Genomic DNA, 17,639 nt, shown 5'->3' with positions numbered 1-17,639 from the left:
AAGTTTGGATGGCTAAAATTCTTTGACCCTACATAAAATGCGCTGCTCTTATTAGCGACATTGGGATTCTCACGGCAAATGTTGCACCACATTTCCATGCGAGCATCATTTGCTTCTAGCCATGTTACCTCCTGCAGCCACTTTTCAGCAAAAGTCCTTTTTTTTGGTAGCTCCGGTGATGTCTCTGTCGTCCGTCTGTCTTTTGATGGGGGTGGGGGATCACGGAAATAATTACTCAGTGGGGCCGAGAGAAAGTGATTTTCTCGTGTCCGCCGCAAATACAGTGGTCAGCCATTGGTACGCAAAAGCGTATCGAAGCCGTTGAGGGCCAGCGCGTTTCTCTATGTCCGGTCCGCATGCGTCTTGAAAAAGAGGGGATCGTCTTATAATCAGGGCCGTCTTATATTCGGGCAAATACGGTAAAATCACTACTGCACCTCTCTCTCTCTCTCTCTCTCTCTCTCTCTCTGTCACGTCAGCGACACTTTGCGTTCAGGTACAGCACGCAAAACACGTCTGCCACATTAGTACCTGTTTCGTTAGATAATTACAGGAATTATTATTATTTTATTATTCTGGTTTTTATTATTAATTTATTTCAATTCAGTTTTATTTGTATAGCCCTATATCACAACAGGTTTGTCTCAGAGGGCTTTACAGAGTCATTTTGATACACAGTCAGATACAGTAGATGTATAAGATGAGTCCATGTCCTGGGCATCCCCCATCCTTAAACCCTCCATGGCGGCAAGGAAAAACTCAAAAAAAACCATGGGAAAAAAGAGAGAACCACAATCAGGAGAGATCCACTCCCAGGACGGACAGGCTATAGAAGCACCAGGACTGATGATGGGTAGTAGCAGAAGGAGTTTGTAGAGATGCAGTGGAGTAAGGGAACATGAGGAGGTCCATCTAGCCAGATGAGACGGGGGGGCCAACGAGGACGTCCATCCAGCCAGGGGTCAGGATAGTCAGGCGGCTGCGGCTGAGGGAGGGGGGAAAGGGGACACCGGGTGACTAGTGATGAAAAGACTAGTTAACTAGATATTCGAATTAGAAAAGACAAATAAAGTAAGAATATGTGGTAAGTAGAGTGAAAAACGAGATAGGACTCAGTGGCTGTACTTCCCCCAGCATTATAGCTCCTAGGGCAGCTTAGACTGAACTGTGAGTCTAGTCTGTTTTCAACTAGCCTGACCATAAGCTTTGTCAAATAGGAACGTTTTTAGTCTAATATTAAAAGTACAGACTGTGTCGGCCTCTTTAATATTCGCTGGAAGCTGATTCCATAAGACAGGAGCTTGGTAACTAAAGGCTAAAGCTCCTATTGTACTTTTGGAGACTCTGGGAACTACCAGTAGATCTGTATTCTGAGAACGAAGTGTTCTGTTGGGGTGGTATGGAACCAGAGCATCTGTGAGATAAGATGGCCCCAAACCATTAATGGTCTTAAATGTAAGAAGGAGGATTTTAAATTTAATTCTAAAGTTGACTGGAAGCCAGTGAAGGGCTTGGAGCACAGGGTTAATGTGTTCTCTTCTATTAGTTTCTGTTAAAAGTCTTGCTGCTGCGTTCTGGACTAGCTGAAGACCTTTTAGGGAACTTTTAGGACAAGCTGCGAGTAAGGAGTTACAGTAATCCAATCTAGATGTAATGAACGCGTGAATTAATTTTTCTGCATCGCTTTTAGACCGAATATTTCTAATTTTGGCTATGTTGCGCAGGTGAAAAAAAGGCTGTTCTACAGGTTTGTTTAATATGAGGTTTAATAGATAGGTCTGGGTCAAATAGAACTCCTAGGTTTTTAACTGTAGTGCTACACTCACATTGTCCAGAGTGACTATCTGGGAAGTTAGAGAGTCTCTCACACTTTTAGGGCCTATTATAAGGACTTCTTTCTTTTCAGGGTTAAGTAAAAGATAATTAGTGCTCATCCAGATATTTACATCTTGGACACAGACACAGATTTGTTTTTAATTGCAATTTGTAATAGTACCAGCAATATTTATTAAGGATTAGTGGAGGTTTTCGGGCTCTGGAACGTATAAATGGCATATTAATTAGGTAATGAATTATAATGTATTCTTATGGGAAAATCCTGCTCGACATACTACCATTTCGACTAACAAACACGGTCCTGGAACGAATTAACTCTGTATGTAGAGGTACCACTGTATTATCAATTTTAAAAAAAATTTTTTGTTAATTATTAAATAATATTATTATATTTTTTTCTAATCCTCTACACTACCAAAAATACACTCTGGTTACACTTTAAAGTAGGTTTTTTTTTTTTTTCGTAACACATTGCGTGCCACTGACGGCTATGGACATCCAATTGATTTCAACTGGGAGGGAGTCATCTTTCAGTGCCATTGACAGCACTTGACGTCTAATCTATTTTTTGACTGGGAGGGACGAATTTTCGCTCCTCACCATCAAAATTGATTGGACATTTAGTGCCATTAATGGCAGCCATTGTGTTAAATGAGTGCCTTGTAAGGGTTAAAAAAAAAAAAAGTCATAATTAGTGCATTAAATGTAAATAATATTAGTTTTTTCAGTATACCGTACTCACTTTTCATTGAGGTTTTGGAATATTTCTCAGTCTCTTTGTATTCATCTTCTTTTTTTTCTTTTTTTTTTTTTTTTTTTTTAATTAAAGAATAAAGTCCCAGCTATTCAAGCCAATAGCGTCTTGATTTCACTTCGGCTTCGATATTCATCTCTTGCATCAGCGATGCTTTGATATGGAAATGATAGTAAACAGTTACTTCCTGCTCATCATCTTATACAAATGAATAAACACCCATTGAGACAGATGACAGATGCTGCTCATAAACCCACTGAACTGTCTCCTACTAACATCTGCACGTATGGCTTCCGAGTAAATTCACCTTGTTCCTCAATATTATGCACCTGAGTTCTTTTTCTTGCCCCCAGGCTCTTTCCTCCCACTGGCATGACTCTCCCCTGACGTGTCATTCTTGTTGAAAATAAATCTGCTTCTCTTCGGTGAGCAAAAGGCGCTTCCTGCACATTGCAGCATCCTGGGCGTATATTGTAGACAGAAATAGACAACCACCCACATGTCATTAGGGAGGTGATGAGAGGATGGAGAAAGAGAGCGAGAGAGAAGGAAGCGACGTGAGAAAAGCATGTATGTTGGTCATAGTTTGACAGTACAGCTTCACACTGTTTTGAAGACTGCAGATTTAAATTGCCTGGAGAGGTCTTGAGCATTTGTTTTAGTGTGAATTATTTCCTTGAAAGGTAGGTTCCATGGAGTACGACGAAAAACTTGGGCCACACAAAGGGAAAAAAGGCCTTCGAGAATAAAGGCGTAATATTGCAGAGATTAAAGTCGAAATATTTCGAGAATAACGTCGGAATATTTTGAGATTAAAGTGCATGTGACAGTCTAAAAAAATCTCAAATAGCATTATTATGCGAATTAGAATCATATTTTGAGACGATTCGACTATATACAACAATTTGGCAAAGCGCAGATGTCGAAAAAATATATCTTTTAATATACCGCTTAGATCTGCCTGTCATTACAACGGTCTAGCATCCCCAGCTGGAGGATGATATCGGCAGGGTCATGATTTCATCTGATTTAGAATTCAGCCCATTGAGGGGGAATTATTCAGAACGAGGAAAATGCGAGCACAAAATGTCATTGTTTCTATACTCCAGTACTTTTACAGGATATTCTTTTCGTCTAAGTATTTTTCCGCAATTACAAAATAAATGGTATGGTAATAACAAATAACAGTCTTGTGTTAAATGGAATATGAAATGTTAAAAATGCATTTATCCAGTACGACATGGCCAAATCATTCTTTAATGGTCAAAACTGTCGACTTCTTGCACCTCCCGAACAATATTTTATGCCACCGAAGTTAGTCCGGCTTTTGTCAGTTCCCTGCCCTAGTTTCGGAGCGCGTAAACAAACCAGGAGGCGTGACAGCTAGCCGACATGCTAACCTAAACCGAGCGGCGTTTCAAAGACTTATTCTCGCCTTTCAAAGTGAAAAATCACACAAAACTAGCCCTGATAATGTCACACGGCGGCGGACAGATTGTCGTTCCCCTGCTGCGAGCAGGAGAGCTCGTTTGCCGTGGAAGCAGCTGGAGGATAACCGCCGGACAAACCGGCCTACATCAGAGAAGCGCGTAGCTGCCCGAGCCCAACCCGATGATAGTTGTTTATTGCCGGGCACACAAAGAGGGCAGAAGAGGCTGTAAGTCTGGACGATATGGAGAACCGCACGAGCATAAGCGAGTATAGTGCTCTCTCGGCGGGCACGCGAAGAAGACCAATGGGAGTGTGCGATAAACCGCCGGTCGTCGGCCGAGTGGCCTTCTCGGTGGACAAGGAGCATTGTTAGTCACAAAATTCAAGCCACCTCCGTATTAAAATGTGTGCCATGATCCCATTATTTGACATAATACAAAAAACGATGTTTACTCACTTCCTCGTAGGTCCAATGGTCCCACAGTTGTCGGACTTGATTTGGCCAATCCCGGGGTGAACAGGAACTTTTTGAACCCGAAAAAGTCTCACACGCCTCTCCCTGGTACGGCAACAAAACCCTGCAGTACATTTGGCTGGTGTGATGCGAAAAATAAACTAATTAATCCGCAAAATCAGCTGAATCCGCAGTCCATCTGTATGCTATAAAGCAATGCTGTATTGTGAGATTCTGACCCGGGTGACGTCAAATTCACATTCCTCCTCAATACAGAAAGTTATTCATTTTCATGGCGCGGAATTCCAAAAATTCAATTTATGAATTGATTCCTTCCACACACACACACAAGCGGTCCATTTCATTCAGGAGCATGAAATACTGCATAAAATATGAAAAAAAAAAAAAAAATGTGCCTTTTGCTGTCATAGGCACTTTAAAGGGTATGACAACACCTGGGGAAATGCTAATATTCCATCATTTATCCATCAACGCATGCTTATTTTTTATGAAATTAAAGTCGTCATATTACAAGATGTAGCTTTGCACTGCCTCGTTTAAAATGCTTTTATTACTCTGTGGACAGCTGTGACAACAATGCAATGACAAGTGTTTATTCTCGAGTATCCTTTTTTTCCCTCTTCGGACAAAACTTTTTCTTTTTTGTTGCTCTGCCATCTTTGCAGAATTTAAACGAAAGCGTTCGCATCGACTTCCGTCTTTATAACGAATGGGGAAAGGGGGAAGTGACGTATGCCGTAAAGCAGTCAGCACATTTGTAGTTTTTTTTTGTGTGTGTGTGTGGCAGGATTCCTGCAACCCTCCTCAAAGTTGATTAGTGCCGGTGACAGCGATACAGACTCGGTCAAAATATAAAAGAGGTGTCATTGAACTAGTTAACAATCGTCGTATCATCACAAATGCTATGAAAATATTTTGTAATGGTTGGAAAGTTACCTAGTGTTGCTTTAATAGAATATTACGAGATATAAGTCGTAATATTGCACACCTTTTAATTATGTACAGTATGTATGGCTGCAGCACGGCTACAACGAAATAGCTCATAATATCAAGTAGTTTGGTAATTTTATGACTTTAGTAGTGGACTAAGTAAACTTATGTAATATTACGGCCTTCCTGGTACACTTTACATGATATTCATTTTAAGGCAGCACAGTGCTGTGTCTCGTAATACAGTGATGCCTCGCTACTTCGCGCTTCAAACTTTGCGCCCTCAGTCCAATGCGGATTTTTTTTTTCAATTTAAATAAAAAATAAAAAAAATAAAAAATACAGATGAGCTGTCCCGAGCCAATCGCTTAGTCTCTCTCGCTCCCTCCCTCTCCCTGCTCTTTGTTCCCCAGGCAGGCAGTGCACGTACACTGGAGTTGCTTATTGAAGTTAACGATGTTTACAGTGTCACGGGCTTCGAAAGCGCTGCATGCGTCAATCATCGTTTAACTTGTTAAACAGTTGCTGTGGCAACTCATTGAGTGTAAGTGAGAGGATTTGAGTAGACTCATTCAATGAAGTGCTGCCTTTGAACAGTCAGGCTCTGTGTGCGCATTGCGCTGGCGGGGGGATAAGGGAGCGCGAGCTGGAATGAATGTGTGTGTGTGGCGACGTTTCGAGGCATCCGGATGTGTTGTGTTCTTGGCAATAAACGGTACATGTTAAAAGTGATCCTGAGCAGTTTGTAATTTCCACATGTCACTTCAAGAGTCACAGCCAAGGGAGGTAACAGAAGCATTTAATAAAGCCAAGCATTTTTCTACTACAGTACAGTACTTTATTCTTATTTAAAAATAATTTGGTGGGACAGTAACATGTTTAAAACTTATCATAATTATTACATTGAAGTGCTTAAAACCATTTATTAATATACATATACATACATATAAAAAAAACGTGAAAAATCATGTCTTATATGTACAGGTATATCTTTCCAATGCTAAATCTGAATAACTACATTGAACACACACATACACACACAATTTTTTTTTTTTTTTTGGTGAGGGGGTGCACTACTCGCAGGAAGTTCTGGTCCCCATTAACCGCGAAAAACGAGGGATCACTGTATTACTTAAAATTACGTACTACTTTAACGTTGTAATATTACGACTTTTTTTTTCACAATATTAAGAAATTATTCTAATAGTATTACAACTTTATCCACATTCAAATGGATTGCTCATCTACTAGCGATAATTAAATTCAAAGCAAAAAGATGATTGGACGTCTTTCGGCACTGGCAGAGTTAATGCTCTTTTTCATCCTTGGCAAAAGGTTTTTTTTAGACAAATTTTGCTCAACTGCCGAGTTTCTATCTTCACATACTGCATAACAGCTCTTCATGATTCATTGTGTGGGTTGTCTGCCTCTAGGCTCCACCACTTCTACAAACACTTGTATTTGGATTTGAAAGTTAGACCTGGCATCAGAAGTGACCTGTTTTTGGCAGCGAGCCAACAAATGCATTTGTCTTCTTCTTGTCAAATACTTGCAATTTGGGAAATAATTTGACTCCTTCATTGATCCACGTCTCTGTGGTTCCATCCTTCCCCTTGTTCCTTTTGACCTTGTACTTTCAGGAAGCTGCTGAACGTGAAGATCATCGATGATGAGGAGTATGAGAAGAACAAGACTTTCACGATTATATTGGAAGAGCCTATTCTGCTGGAAGTGGGCCAGAGACACGGTGGGAACACTCACAATTTGTTAGGGACACATTCTGTCTTTAATGAATGAATGAAATTTTAAGAATTGGTTAACGTGTTAACCCTATATAAGGCAGTCATTCAACTCACATACATAGATTTCCAATCCATCCTTTGACCCTCCCAGTCAAAATGGATTGGACATCTAGCGCCATCAATGGTACTGAACAGACAGTCCTCCCATTTTAAATAAATTGGAGGTCTACAGTGTATCACAAAAGTGAGTACACCCCTAGCATTTCTGCAGATATTTACTGTAAGTACCGTATTGGCCCCAATATAAGACGGCCCCGATTATAAGACGACGCCCTCGTTCAAGACTCAAGTTTGACAAAAAGACTTTTTGAACACCAAATGAATTTATATTCAGAAAATAATTACAGTACATCTGAAACAAATGATTATGACAATATATTTGAGAGAAAAAGCATGTTATTTTGCCTCACTCAAGTCTTAATATTTGAACATTTAAATATGTAAACTAAAGTGCACTCACATTCGTAAATGAATGGCTTCTGGTTTTTGAAATGTAAATAAACCAATCTATTGTGATAAAACAACAAAATTGCAATAACTGCATTAACCATCAACGTGAAGTCTAACTGTAACTGTAGTCTTGAAACAAATCTGAATAATGAAAAACATTGCAATAAAATAATGCAAACTGGTTAACTTGAGAGTAGCTGAGATCTGTCATGACAGAACATCGCTTCAATGATATCTGGCGCAATCTAGCGTCGTGAATGGGTATACTGTCTAGACCGCAAATATAAGACGACACCAACTTTTCAGTCTTATTTCAGAGCAGAAAACACTGTCTTATATTCGGGCCAATACGGTATATCTTTTCATGGGACAACACTGACAAAATGACACTTTGACACAGTGAAAAGTAGTCTGTATGCAGCTTATATAATAGAGTTAATTTATTTTCCCCTCAACTCTTCAATCTCTGCAGCAATGCTGACAGCACTCCTGTAACGAGTCATGACAAGCAGTACTCAATTTGGACATTTAGGGATGTACGTAGTTTCTAAGGGGTGTACTCCCTTTTGTTGCCAGGGTTTGGATATTAATGGCGATATTTTGAGTTATTTTGAGGGGAAAATAAATTAACTCTATTATATAAGCTGCACACAGACTACTTATCATTGTGTCAAAGTGTCATTTTGTCAGTGTTGTCCCATGAAAAGATATACTTAAATATCTGCAGAAACGTTAGGGGTGTACTCACTTTTGTGATACACTGTATCTTTGTCGATTGCAGGCAATGAGTTAAGTGCTATGCAAACTTTAGAACATTATGGGGGTCCATAACTAGAGTGTATTTATGTTTTATTCATTTTAATTTTATAACTTTTGTTTATTTTTTAATTGTATTTATTCATGAAGCAATTTATCAAAATACAATAATGCTTAATGATTGAAAAAAAAAATATATATATATATATGGCTGTCAAACGATTAAAAATTTTAATCGAGTTAATTACAGCTTAAAAATTAATCGCAATTCAAACCATCTATAAAATATGCCATATTTTTCTGTGAATTATATATATATTCTGTAAAATAAATTGTTGGAATGGAAAGATAAGACACAAGATGGATATATACATTCACCATACGGTACATAAGGACTGTAGTGGGCATTTCACTCTACTGTCATTTAAATCTGTCTATGCTGTCCTCACTCTGAAGCGTCTACTTTTTCCAAAGCTAGACAGCTAGTGAACGACGCCTTAATAATCAGACTTCTTCCTTTTTCATCTGATTTATTAATAAAATGGCCTCAAACCATTGTCCTCTTTAGACCGTCCTAAAACTACAAAAAAAAAAAGTACACAAGCATTGCATTAGCAACAACGTTAGCTTAGCACGCTATACAGGTAAACATAAACAAAAAGCGTCTCATACAAAAAATATAACATTTCGCTAATTAACATAATATGTACATTCTTTACAACAACCATACTTACGGACAAATCTTGTCCAAGGATCATATAAGCACAACAGAGACGTTGTGCAGCCATATTGAACAGGCAAGAAAAGAATAAACCATGTCGCAAAGCGACCACAAGAGTTCGCTGTTAGACAGCAGAAAAAGCCTTGCTGTAAAACTTACCAAAAGGCAGAATACTGTCTGAGCGGGTCATGTGCGTTAATTGCGTCAAATATTTTAACGTGATTAATTTAAAAAATTAATTACCGCGCGTTAACGCGTTAATTTTGACAGACCTATATATACAGTATATGTATGTATCACAATAACATATACAGTAGTACCTCTACATACAAAGTTATTTCGTTCCAGAACCTTGTTTGTAAGTCAAAATGGTCGTATTTTGAGCAAGATTTTCCCATAAGAATACATTATAATTCCATTAATTCGGTCCACGGCACAAAAACTTACACTACATCCTTAATAAATACCGCTGTTACTATTGCAAATAGTCATTGTAACGAGCAAAACAAATAATTTAGGAATAAAATTCAGAATAATAATATAATAATAGTTGTAATAATAATAATAATTAATACCTGTAATAATGTAACGAGTCGGGTTCTAATGTGGCAGATGTATTTTTGTGTGGTGTACCTGAACGCTCAGTGTAGCTGACATGTCAGAATGAGGGAAAGTGGATTAGAGTTTTTACTTTCAGTTTTCGTTTTCTGATGTTGGGCTTCAGCTGCGGGGGACGGATGGCATGTTGTGTTGCACAAGTTTTGAAATAAATGATCAAAAAACTGACAAAGCTGGCCATTTTGGCCATGTTACAATAATAATAACTGTTACCCTAACTTATAAAGACTGGCGAACGGAGGAGGACCGCCGAGATCGCAGACATTCTATGTCCGTTGTTCTGTCAAATTTTGCACTCCATCAGAAATTGCAACTCTGCGGTCCTACGCATGCGCATAATGTTAAAAATGGCTGCGAATGCAGCGGTTCTAAAGTAAACACAACAAACTTTCTTTAAAGAAGGGAATATTTACTTACGTTTGATCATGGACGGAGATGTAGAAAAGTTTTTCTCAGACACATACTGCCATTTTAGCTCCACTCAACAACTGCACGCCGCTCTCTCACTGTTATCGTCTTCGCTGTTTCCTTAAGCATTAATTTACGCCAAATTTGTGTTGCACATGTACTGTATGTTTATGATGTAACTTGTTTATTTAGCATCTTTGGATAACAATGAGAGTTCAACTGAATGTAGAAGAGATCATTCACCGACACAACAGCTTTGGGAACAATTTTTTATAAGGGTGCAAAATTTGACAAAACACCATATTGTTGAGTCAGTTTAAGGATGCAGACACCACACTCATATTTTCCTATCATTTCCATCTTCATTTCAATGGTAAGCCTCACCTTTTTAATTTTTTTCACCATCTCCACTAATATTGTTGGAACCCATGTTGATTTTTCTTACAATATAATCCGCCGTGCGTCCGTCTTGGGGGAAAACAAAGAAACTGCCGGGTTGTCATAAATCGTCGTATTTCGAGCATGTCGTTGGATGTAGAAACAAATGCTGAGTAAAAATTTTACGTCGGCTGTCGAAAAGATATGTACATAATTCCACACGTGTTCATTCATAGTTTTATTACCTTCAGTGAGAATTTACACTGTAGTCATGGGAAAAAAATGCAGGAATGAGAAAATGTGTCCAAACTTTTCGCCTGCACTGTATGAGGACATCACATGTAGGCCTTGGAAAAAAAGGAAGAATCGAGACAATGTTTTGCTCTTGGGATTTTGTTGATTTTTGGGGTGTAGTGTGGTTTATAAATCTGTTGTGACCTCACATAGCTTACCTCATTGACGACAATTGTCAAGTTCAAATACGAATCCTTAGGTAGACATTTATGATATTACCAAAAAAAATAAGGAGAGAAGTAACTCAATTTGGTTGAAAAGCTTGCAAGAAGAAAGAGGGGAAACTAACCAGCCCCTCCTTCACCTCGCTTTTTATTTGGGATGGCCCTAGCAACAGATGAGTGTCTTACCCTAAAAGGGAAAGGGGAAGCAAACTGGCAACACCCCTTGTATTTTTATGGCTATGTGTGTGCATGTAGGTGGAATTATATACATGTGTGTCAGCACATTTCAGCAAAGCAAAACTGCCTCTTCTGCCTGTCCTTGAACAGCCTCCTCAAGGCTTCTGCAAGACAAAATATTAACATGAGCAAAAGCATTTCTTCATTGCGAGCAGCTATTGATTAGAGCAATTATATAACAAACATCTCAACAACTATCACATCAATACATTTCATGCAGCAATAGCATTTGGGAAGTAATAAATTGCAACAATATGATTTCTTAAATGTCCCAGACAGTTTAGATCTCAATGTCGGTGGCTTATCCTTGAAGTTGACCTGTGGCACCTGTGCCGGTTTAGACCGGTCAGAATGACAGAAAAAAAGGCAGTTTTATCAAGAACTAAACATGTCTATAGTTGTCAATCACAAAAATGTCTTTTACTGCAATCAATCATGGAACATCCTATTATAGCAATCAATACTTTATGACCCTTCATTGGTAAAAGCAAATGTTTAATAACCATTTAATAATTATCTTATCAACAATAGACGTCCAATCCATTTTATTTGGGAGGGGCTGAAAGTGATCAAGTGTAGTCTGTAGTACTGTCCCTGGCCTGAAAATATTGTGGCCTTCATGACGCAAAACATCCACGTATGTGGAGACTCGGTCTTTATGAGGTTACGATTTTTTTTAATGACCAAAAATATTCAATTGCCATATAAAGGGTTAAACAAGTTCATGGGTTTCTCATCTGCAAATCTTCATACATCCATTGAAAGAGCTTATAACATGACTCCTACTAAGCCAGCAGTATAAATGGGAGAAGGGATTCACATGCTACCTCATTAGGTACCTGGGCTGACACTTGTCCTCCTGTGTAGGAGACACCAACGATAACAAAACACCAGTAGGGCCAGAAGACGTGGCAAAGATGGGCTGCCCTTGCTTGGGGGAGCATACAAGCCTGGAGGTGGTCATTGAAGAGTCCTACGAATTTAAGGTAAAGCGCCTATCTTGTCAAAATGGCAAACTACACCAATCTTTTTTTGTTGTAGACTAATTTACTAAAGTCAAATGATTACTTTCAGTTCCTGATCATTCCTTTGCTTTTACCGTCTAAGATCTTTTTTGGAACAGCAAGTAGTCGTGCAAATCATTCCGCTATCGTGCTGTCCTCATGTTTGCATTGTTGATTTTCCTATTTGTTTTTTAAACCTGCCATGTCGTCCAGCTGGCTGGTCATGCAGAATGATGGATTTGTGTTCCTTTTCAAGTTGCATTACTTTTCCTGTCCAACAAAAGAGTTTGAAATAGGAGTTTGAATTACCCTCTCTGTGTTTGTTTGTAGTGGGATATTTATCGGAAATGCAGTCAGGCAGATCAAAGTTTATACACAGAGAAAGAACTTTAAGTGAAAATCCTATTTCGTGAAACTGTTCATGTACCTTTGATTCCATTTGAGGGCCCCGTAATACGATTTGATTTTAAATGAACAGAACAGTTTTGAGCTGGAAACTACAAATTTCAATTAAACTAATCTAAAAATGCTCTTTTGAATGAATGTCTCAGTCGTTTCACTTTTTTCAATAAAACCACTGATGCAGAACATTGCGTCATACAGTGAGAATATTTTTATTTGATTTCTCTTGTCGCAAATTTGACAACTAAAAACCTTTCTCAGTCCCAGTAGGGCACAGTGTGTAATGTGTGTAAAGTGGGGCACTCATTGGCTGCCGTTGACGCGGCTAGACGTCCAACCCAGAGCCGTGGAAAACAGAGTTGCGACACTCCCATAGGGATCCATTATACGATTTTAGTTCCGGGTACTTCCAGGTAGTGGAGCCTCGTGTAGATTCAAACATCGCTTCGACGAGGGCGGACCGCATTCTGGTTGCAAGTATATTCGGAGGTAAGTTGATGTAAAAAAACGATTATTTTTGAATTTTCAACAGTCTGTATTCTATCAGAGGTGCTTTATGATGTATAAGTTGTGCTTTATTTGTATGCGCGTGCCGTAATTATACATATATTTTATCTTAGTTGACGAGCGATTTTATCCTACTTTTTAAGCTGACTCTGCTAACTGGGAAGGTATCGCCAGGGATATATTGATTAAGTCACTACTTCTTTTAAATCATCATCTCTTTCAGAGGCCCTTTGTGACGAACACACTCATCTGTATTTGTGAGTATTGGTAGACCACCGGCTTTCACGTGCTTATTAGCTCGATTTTGTAAGCTTTGAACTAAAGTATCACCCTCATGGAACAGTACCAAGTCAATGCATGACAATCTGTATGTATTCTTGACACCAAAATGTTTGACATTATTATATTTTAGAGATGTGTATGGATTGAAAAGTGATGTCAACAAATACACACATTTATAATAGAAAACTAATTTAATGTTTTTGTTTTGTTTTGTTTTTTTAAGTTACATTTTCATGATCCACATCATGCCGCTACTACTGCTGGGGACAGCTGCTGGTGCCTGCTGATGATGACTGCTGGCTGTGGGCACTAAGCCCATTTTTAAACAGCAAAAAACGAACAAAAAAGCCTTTTATTTCATGTTTTGATGGTTGACCATTGCCATCCATTTTTTCTACTGCTCTTGGTCCTTGGGGAAACCATGCTGCACAAGCAACCATCACATGCCACTGATCTATAAAATGTTAGCTGTAAACAATGAACAATGACAACAATTTCACCAATTGTTTAACAAAAAATATGATTTTCTTGATTAAAGGGTAATAACTTGTTATTGTTATACATTACACCATGTTACATAAAATAATAAAATTTAGTTTCTGTCTTGTAATGATTTTATTTGTGTTGCTTGGGTCCAACCTAAATGGAAAAGGCCTCTAAAGAGGTATAGGTTTGGTGTTGCTAAAATTAAAGTCTATGTTCAAAATTTTACCATTTTACATCCAAGTTATGCAGGAAATATTTTTTTAAATGTCATTTCTTTGTGTTTCAGGTCAAACTAAGTCTAACAAATAAGAAGGAAAATGTACACACACATATATATAGAATTATAAAGTACAACAGTAAAGAAAAGTGGGAAATAGAATTTAAAATATATGACCCCAAACTTTTTGGGAAACAAAAGTGTTTTATATGTCGATATGATGAAACAAACTACGAACTACCACACAGAACTTGGGATAGAAAATATGTTATACATGGTGTTATCTTTATTACCACAGGTAGGTGAATCAAGGAAATTTAGACATTCTCTGGAAAAACAGTATTCTAGTTGTGAAAAAAGAAAAATCTAAATCATTTTGCATTTCAATGTAAAAGTCGATTTCCCGTGCTAATGCTAACACAAACATGATACTTTCACTCCACAACATGGGAAAGTTCCTTTCTGCATAACAGTTTACATAGTTTTCAGTTGTCGCCTTACCACTCCAAATTCATTATCATATGTGTTATAATGCAATGACATAATCAAACAAGTACAGTACTTAGATAAGTGATTTTATCTATTTTATTTATTTTATATTTTCCCATAAATGTCGCAATCACTGCTGTCAGCGCTGCTTGTGCTTGGAACTACTCACGCCCTACATGAACCACGTGACCACCGGCGGCAAGATCAGAGTGTTGCAACTCTCTTTCTCCATGGCTCTGGTCAAACCCATTTGGACTGGTAGGAGTGAATAAACAAATGTTCATTCTCCCAGTCAAAATGGTTTGGATGTCTAGCACTATCAATGGCACTGAAAGATGAACAATGACAGCCAGTATTCCCAGTTTAAATGATATAGATGTTTGTTCTTGTCAATGGCAGGGAGGGATTTAAATATTATGAAAAAAACCTGTAACTTTAGTGTATTCCCGCGTGGCCAAAGCTAGAGTATATTTTGGTTTGTATTCATTTATTCATTAGAATTTAGTGGTGTGGACATCAATTTTTGGCTCATGTAGGCCAATGGTCCTCAACCATTTTTTTGCACCACAGACCGGAGTGATGTGGGCCATTTCTTTTTCACAGACCGGCAATGTGTGGCAGAAAATTACAGTAAACATAAAATAACACGACCAGAGTTAACATTAAGTCCAGGGAAAATCGAACTCACCGTAGGCTGAATCAACCTGTTTTACAACGGCTTCTCCTAAAACTTGACGGCAAATATCCTTGGTCGCAGGCAAAATGAGTTCCTATCCAATTGTGTAAGGGTTGTAGTCTTTAGCAATATGGTTCGCCACAAGTAAGATAAGATTCTCTCAGTGCATTCGCTTTTGTTGCCTGGTTTGCTTGCTTTTAACCACATATTATGCAGAATTGACTTGGTTTTAGGCTCCTCCTCTGGCTCAGCAGGTAGCCTTTTCCCTTTAAAAAAGCTGTCCAAAGAAGTCTGTTTTTCAGTCATCTTTGCTAGCATTTGGGCATATTATTTCCGGGAGCAAATCTGATGCGCCTACATCATTATCGAGTACAAGCGCATATATATATATATAGCTAACCGGAAGTGCCCCGTCCGACATTGCTAAGGTCTAACGCTTGCAGCACACAGCCAACAGCAGCTATCGTTACTGTTTACATTGACTGACGCTAGGCTGCTATCAGTGTGCAAACACCCCAGTAATGGCGGCAAACCACTAAAGGACTGCGTACACAAATCTCTACTACTCTACGTTTAGTCAATAGACAAGTTTTCGAGGTACTTCCGCTTTACTTTCCTATGTCTGCAAGCAAAGTTCGTTTTAGAATTTCTCGATCCAAAACAACAGTGGAGCTGGAGTAACATTATTCATCAAAATCCCTTAAAAAAGACAATTTGGAAATACCGCATCCATCTGCCATTATCACGACAGGGGAGGACAAAATGTTCATGAAAGCAGATGTGGAACCAAGCTCGTGCCACTGCAAAGACCAGGCGTTTTTGTAGCCATGTTGCCGCTGTGTTATGGAAGGTATGTTCTTCCTATCCCTGCATTTTCATGTGTCCAGTGCTCAAAAAATACTAATGCTAAAATCTTACACATGAAACGACTTGTTGCCTTTGATATTGTTATTACAATGATGATTGTAATTATGATGATCTTTAATATTTACTGAAACTACAGTATCTGCTGCTAGCCTGTTGCTAATCAGTACGTGTAGCATTGCACAATTAAATCAACGCATAAATGCAAGTGTTACAAGTTTTTTGTTCGTTTGTTTACAGGTGGAAAACGCTGTTAGGCAAGGAAAGATAAGTTGATGTGCTTCAGAGCAACACTTACTGTACGTTGATGGACATACAAGTACTGTGCAAACGTTTTAGGCAGGTGTGAAAAAATGATGTAAACTAAGAATGCTTTCAAAAATATAAACAATGATTGTTTATTTTTATCAATTTACAAAATGCAAAGTGAGTGAACAAAAGAAAAATGTAAATCAAATCAATATTTGGAGTTACTATCCTTTGCCTTCAAACCAGCATCAGTTCTTATAGGTACACTTGCACAGAGTCAGGGATTTTGTAGGATTATAGTCAGGTGTTTGATCAACCAATTATACCAAACAGGTGCTAATGATCATCAATGTCACATGTAGGTTGAAACACAGTCATTAAGTGAAACAGAAACAGCTGTGTAGGAGGCTTAAAACTGGGCGAGGAACAGCCAAACTCTGCTACCAAGGTGAGGTTGTGGAAGACAGTATCATGTCACAGTTCGTACACCATGGCAAGACTGAGCACAGCAACAAGACACAAGGTAGTTATACTGCATCAGCAAGGTCTCTCCCAGACAAAGATTTCAAAGCAGACTGGAATTTCAAGATGTGCTGTTCAAGCTATTTTGAAGAAGCACAAAGAAACGGGCAACGTTGAGGATTGTAGACGCAGTGGTCGGCCAAGGAAACTTAGTGCAGCAGATGAAAAACACCTCAAGCTTATTTCCCTTCGAAATCGGAAGTTGACCAGCAGTGCCATCAGCTCAGAACTGGCAGAAACCAGTGGGACCCAGGTATACCCATCTACTGTCCGGAGAAGTCTGGCTAGAAGTGGTCTTCATGGAGGAGTTGCAGCCAAAAAGCCATACCTCCGACATGGAAACAAGGCCAAGCGACTTGACTATGCACGAAAACATAGGAACTGGGGTGCAGAAAAATGGCAGCAGGTGCTCTGGACTGATGAGTCAAAATTTGAAATATTTGGCTGTAGCAGAAGGCAGTTTGTTCGCCGAAGGGCTGGAGAGCTGTACAATAATGAGTGTCTGCAGGCAACAGTGAAGCATGGTGGAGGTTTCTTGCAAGTTTGGGGCTGCATTTCTGCAAATGGAGTTGGAGATTTGGTCCGGATTAATGGTGTCCTCAATGCTGAGAAATACAGGCAGATACTTATCCATCATGCAATACCATCAGGGAGGCGTATGATTGGCCCCAAATTTATTCTGCAGCA

The 17,639-nt window shown here is 38.8% G+C and overlaps 1 protein-coding gene across 4 annotated transcripts in view; it reads left to right on the top strand.

Moving 5' to 3' along the window:
* slc8a4a (solute carrier family 8 member 4a) overlaps window positions 1-17,639 on the top strand; it is a 71,235-nt gene that overhangs the window by 32,172 nt on the left and 21,424 nt on the right. For all 4 annotated transcript variants that reach the window (XM_057821258.1, XM_057821260.1, XM_057821257.1 and 1 more), the window contains 2 exons: window positions 7,067-7,173; window positions 12,122-12,240. In XM_057821258.1, the coding sequence (XP_057677241.1) occupies window positions 7,067-7,173; window positions 12,122-12,240 (226 nt within the window). The remainder of the gene's footprint in view (window positions 1-7,066; window positions 7,174-12,121; window positions 12,241-17,639) is intronic.

This window comes from Corythoichthys intestinalis, chromosome 18, assembly GCF_030265065.1.
Source record: "Corythoichthys intestinalis isolate RoL2023-P3 chromosome 18, ASM3026506v1, whole genome shotgun sequence".
Lineage (NCBI taxonomy): Eukaryota > Metazoa > Chordata > Actinopteri > Syngnathiformes > Syngnathidae > Corythoichthys > Corythoichthys intestinalis.
Note: the sequence above shows the minus strand (reverse complement) of the source record. Positions and strands in the feature narration are given on the sequence as shown.